This window comes from Gastrolobium bilobum, unplaced genomic scaffold (assembly GCF_033153095.1).
Source record: "Gastrolobium bilobum isolate Gb01-03AN ecotype WA unplaced genomic scaffold, APGP_CSIRO_Gbil_v1 utg136892, whole genome shotgun sequence".
Lineage (NCBI taxonomy): Eukaryota > Viridiplantae > Streptophyta > Magnoliopsida > Fabales > Fabaceae > Gastrolobium > Gastrolobium bilobum.
The window spans coordinates 7,204-12,311 of record NW_026899886.1 but is presented as its reverse complement, the minus strand read 5'-3'; the positions used below and the strand labels follow the sequence as shown (position 1 = coordinate 12,311).

The 5,108-nt window shown below is 29.4% G+C and overlaps 1 protein-coding gene across 1 annotated transcript; it reads right to left on the bottom strand.

Moving 5' to 3' along the window:
- Positions 1–1,183: 1,183 nt before the first annotated feature.
- LOC133294087 (serine/threonine-protein kinase PEPKR2-like) lies at positions 1,184–3,171 on the bottom strand. Its single transcript, XM_061492747.1, has 3 exons — positions 2,706–3,171; positions 1,904–2,200; positions 1,184–1,500 (listed from the first exon to the last, which is right to left on the bottom strand). The coding sequence occupies exons 1-3, from the start codon at positions 3,169–3,171 to the stop codon at positions 1,184–1,186; spliced, it is 1,080 nt and encodes a 359-aa protein (XP_061348731.1).
- Between the last annotated feature and the right edge of the window lie 1,937 nt (positions 3,172–5,108).

Below are 5,108 nucleotides of genomic sequence, written 5' to 3'. Positions count from 1 at the left end.
TCCTTTATTTGATTTCTCTAATTAGTATCAGGAATTTTTAAAAAATAAAATAATATATACTTGATAAATTGGTGTTCCCATTCCTTGATTCCAATTTAAATTCACAATAATAATAAAAGTGCTCTGTTTCACTTCTATGAGAATAAATGATTGTTTGGATAAGTTTTCAAAAAAAATATTTTTTTATTTTATTTATTTTAGAAGTACTTTTTATAAAAGTTAAAGTTATTTAGATTTTTAAAAAATATTTAGTTTTTGAAAAAATATTTGTGTTTTAACTTATGTTATTTTTAGAAGCTAAAATTTTCATTTTAAAAAAAAGATTTTTAACTTTTTTTTTATGACTTTTACTCTTTTTAAAAGGTTTAAACATAAAACAACTTTTAAAGAGAAAAACCCATTAATAATTTTTTAATGACACAATTTTTTTAATTTTTAATTTTACATGAATTACTTTAAAAACTTTCTCCCCTTTCTCCCCTCAATCCAAAGATTTTGATTATATTTATATAAAAAATATATCATTTGTCCTCTTTATTGACAAAACTATTTATGTCTAAAAGTTTTACGGGACACACTGATGGTTATGTTTTGATGATTATATTACTACAATCTAGAAGTAATTTATTATGATTACATATTTTTAATCTGCTTTAAGTTACCAAAATTAACTAATAATAAACAAATTTGTTTAACATTAATTCACAATCAATCTAGTTTTGATTATATTTATATAAATTATGAATTCATTTTATGGTTATGTTTTGATGATTTTTACTACAATCCATATTTTTCTATCAACTCAAATTTGTTTAACATTAATTTCATATACCCTCTTCCTAAATATGTTCCTACCTATTATCTAGATTACCCCTTAAACTCACCTTAACAGATAAAGAATCTCAACTTTTATAGCCTTTCAAAATCTATCCCCCGGTAGTTAAGATTCGCCTCTTCTAAACACAAGTAGCTGTACTTTTTTTTCCTTTTTTTTTTCAGTGAAAATAAGCAAGCAGCTGTCAACTCCATTTTCAAAGTAAACGCCATTGCTATATATAATTGACTCAAGGTCAAACTCCTCGCTACCATCTGTACAAAAAAGTATGTCTTGAAATACAAATTGCCAACACTAAATAAGTACACATGCAGCGCGTTATGGGAGGGATAACATACGCTTATGCACTCATAAACCTTGCTGATGAATTGGAACTGCCCACAACTTGCTCCTCTTTGGTTCAGATATCCTTACATGTGAAATTGCATTGGCAAGTGCATCAATCCACACACAAACATCATGATATTCTGAATTGCAACTTTCAGATGATGAAGAAAGGCTTGAAACCTCATTAAGGAACCCATCATCCATCCTGTTTCTTCCTAACCTAGGTTCAGGTGCAGCAACAAAGTTGTGGCAAGCAGCTCCATTTTGGTGCTTCAACTTTGATTCAACGGGCAGGATCTTCAATGTACGTTCTGTGTAGAAAGATATCCATGGATGTCCTGAAATTGAACCACATAATATTAATTTAACATGCAAACAATCGAACAGTTCTTAAAACTTAAAAGTACTGTCATTTTATTTCCTGTTTAAAAACATTAGGGAGAAAAAGAGAGCCTCAACCACATAGAAGAACACATAATAAAAACTAACAAAAGTATGTGAGAATTAACAGATTCCCACCACTGTTATCCCAACCAAAACAAGGCAATCCTTCTAATTATTAAGAATTCATGTGAAAGGCAAAGATACTTTTCAACAAAACTTGGAAATTTCTAATTTTAATTATTTCAAGATTAAAAAACAAAAAAATCAGACCAAATACAACTAGTCTTTGGTGTATTCATCATTGAGGAAGAGAGATAAAGCACGCTACAAAACATTAATAATCTACCATAAACTTACTAAGTACTTCATCAGCTGTTATCCTTGCTGAAATATCCCTTGTCAGCATTCTCCCAACAAGATCTCGTGCAGGTTTAGATATTGATTCCCACATCCCGGTTTGGAACTCTAGCTTGGAATTCTTAATAGCCTCAAAAACTGCTTCTTGTGAATCCCCTTTAAATGGAAGAACACCAACCAACAGAGCATGCAGGAGCACTCCAGCACTCCATATATCCGCCTTTTCTGAGTATCTACCCAACAACACTTCTGGTGCAACATATGCAGGGCTCCCAACCAAACCCGTCAAGTTCTGACCTGCAATGCAAATTTCTAGACAATGAGGCTATGCATAAATTACTCATGTATGCATGTATGTATCTTTTACTTATGTGTGTGTATTTATATATATGTCAATTGAATTACTGATATTTTTAAATGCTTAAAAATTAAACAAAGTGACCTTAGAGTATGAATGGTTAGCTTCAAACTATTATAAGCATTTTCTCTAGGACCTCTTATTCTTAGACCGCTAGCAAATTTAATTGAATACTGAACATAGTAAACTTAAGGGAGATGACCATTTGAACTCTCCAATTTTTACTCCTATGTACAGGGTAACATTAGTAAAGTACAATTCAGTTGAAAGCTCATCATGATGAACTTCTTCAAACTTGCCTAGACATTTTTTATTAACAGAATGACTAGGATGGAATTTTACACAAGGCAGGTTGTGTAAGGATTCTATTCATAGAAGTTAGCACATATATATACCATAGGATAACAAAAAAAGAAGATCATCCAAACAGGTTTAACATATTACCCTTAGAAATTCTCATGGCCAGGCCAAAATCAGCAAGCTTTATTTCCCCCGAAGCAGTAAGCAGAATATTCTCAGGCTTGATATCTCTGTGCACAACTCCCATATCATGACAATACTTGATGACCAACATCACTTCCTTAAGTATATTAGCAGCCCGCTGTTCAGAACAAGGGCCCTCCCTAAACATCTGGTCGAGAAGTCTTCCCCCAGAGCACAATTCCATCACCAGATGAGAGCAATCAGCTTCCTCATACACTGCCAGATGAGTCACAACCCTAGGATGCCCAGACAAGTGCTGCATTATCTCCACCTCCCTGTAAACAGTCTCATCCCCCTTCTTCATAGTCTTACACGCATACTCCGCGCCGCCAACAAGAGACCTACACAACAAAACAGATCCATACTTTCCTTGCCCGATCCTCACCCCAGTAACATAATCATCTTCAATCTTGTTCTTCCTCCCCATCTGGGTAGCCACGTCAATGCAACCTATCTTCCTCTTTAGGCCTCTTCCCGCGGTCATCAGAGACAATGCCCCACAAGGAGGAGCAGTGGCAAAACCCGCCACCCTACTCTTGTAGGAACCAGCTGAGTCTATCTTAAATAGAAATTAAGACTACCACTCGTCAGATTAGGTTTTGGCCTAGGGCGTTACAAATGACATAACTTTATGTCATTTAAAATGACAAACACTTTCCACTTAAATAATATGGTGTTGAATTTAACTTGCTTTCTACTATGATAGGCACATTTTATGTATCTAATTTTATTTAAAAAGTTATAATTTATTCTAAATTATTTGTCACTTTAAAAAAAAAATATTATTTTCTTAGCTCTACTTTATTTTTTTATTTCTACTTATTGGAATAAGAATGATTTAATAGAGTGAAGGTGTAATAAAATCAAATAAACTTATATTTTCATTAAATCGTAAAGAATTTAATGAATTATTTAATTTTTGTACAAATCTTTAAACAATGATTATTTTAAAACTAAAAGAATTTGTGCTTTTAAATTTTGTATTATGTACTTTTAAATTTTGAAACAAAACTTTATCGTATTGTGTACTTTTAAATTTTGTATTTTATGTATTTATATAGAAATTTTGACACAACCTATGCTTATCATATCAGGATAAATAAAATTAAAATATATTAAGTATAAATTTTATGAATTTTAATTATCATTTCATTTATGTTTTTATTTTATTTTATTTTAAAAACAAGATATATTTTAAAGTTTTTTTAATAATTGGCATGATTAGATTTAATTTGATTTTAAATATATTACTTTTAAATAATATATTAAATTAAATTAGTAGAGTCATTAATTTTTTGATTGATCCATCACTCCAAGGAGATATAATAATACTAATTCATATCTTTGAGATATATAAAATTGGCAAAAAAATTTAATTATTGCATTTTAATTAAATATTACGCATTTATGGCAGTTTTGGAAATAATTACGGATCTATTTTACAATGTGACGCCTCATTTAGGCATCTCTCACCTAAGGTTGACACGTGTCATTTTTTATAAAAAAATAATAATAATTTAATCATAAAACTTATAAAGGCCATAACTTTTGACTCGGGTATCCAATTCAGGTAATTGTTTTTTGATTCCACATAACTTTTCGAGATCTACGCAATGACATCTCATTTGATATATTTTATTTCTCACAAACATAATTTAAATTTAAATCAGGTAATCCTTCTTCCTCAGAGATTTAGAATATTTATTTAATTATTTCCTTTATTAATACAGATTTTTCAAATTGATTTTTGAGTTTAAATCACAAATCAAATCTTTATTTTGTTTTCCTTATTAATAATAATTGTTATTTTTTAATTTAAATCACACATCAAATCTTGATTTATTTTTTATATTAAATCACAAACCCAAAACACAGAGGCTTCTGAGTTTAAAAATGTGACACGTGTCAACACCTGACACGTCACCAATGACGTCTAAATTGGGTTTCAATCAAGAGGCAATCACGCCTAATTTAGGTAATTTTATTTTTGAAAAAAATGCATAAGCCATAATTAATTTCAGACCATAAATAATAACTTAGAAGCTTATAGCATTAATCATTAATTTCAAAAATAATATTCTTCTTCCTTAGAGATTTAGAATATTTATTTAATTATTTCCTTTATTTCTACAGATTTTTCAAAATGATTTTTAAGCTTAAGTCACAAATCAAATCTTTATTTTGTTTTCGTTATTAATAATAATTTTAATTTTAATTTTTAATTTAAATCACAAACCAAATTTTTGTTATAATAAAAAAATATTATTAAAAAAAATTAAATCACAAATCAAATTTTTATTTATTTATTTATATTAAATCACAAATCCAGAACTCAGAGGCTTCCGGGTTTAACGTTTCTTATAA

Excerpts from the sequence above, each read along its gene's own strand:
- LOC133294087 (XM_061492747.1), bottom strand. The coding sequence starts at position 3,171 with ATGGGGAGGAAGAACAAGATTGAAGATGATTATGTTACTGGGGTGAGG. Across the intron at positions 2,201-2,705 it reads GGCCATGAGAATTTCTAAGG|GTCAGAACTTGACGGGTTTG; the intron begins GTAATATGTTAA and ends TTTGCATTGCAG. Across the intron at positions 1,501-1,903 it reads AACAGCTGATGAAGTACTTA|GACATCCATGGATATCTTTC; the intron begins GTAAGTTTATGG and ends GTTCAATTTCAG.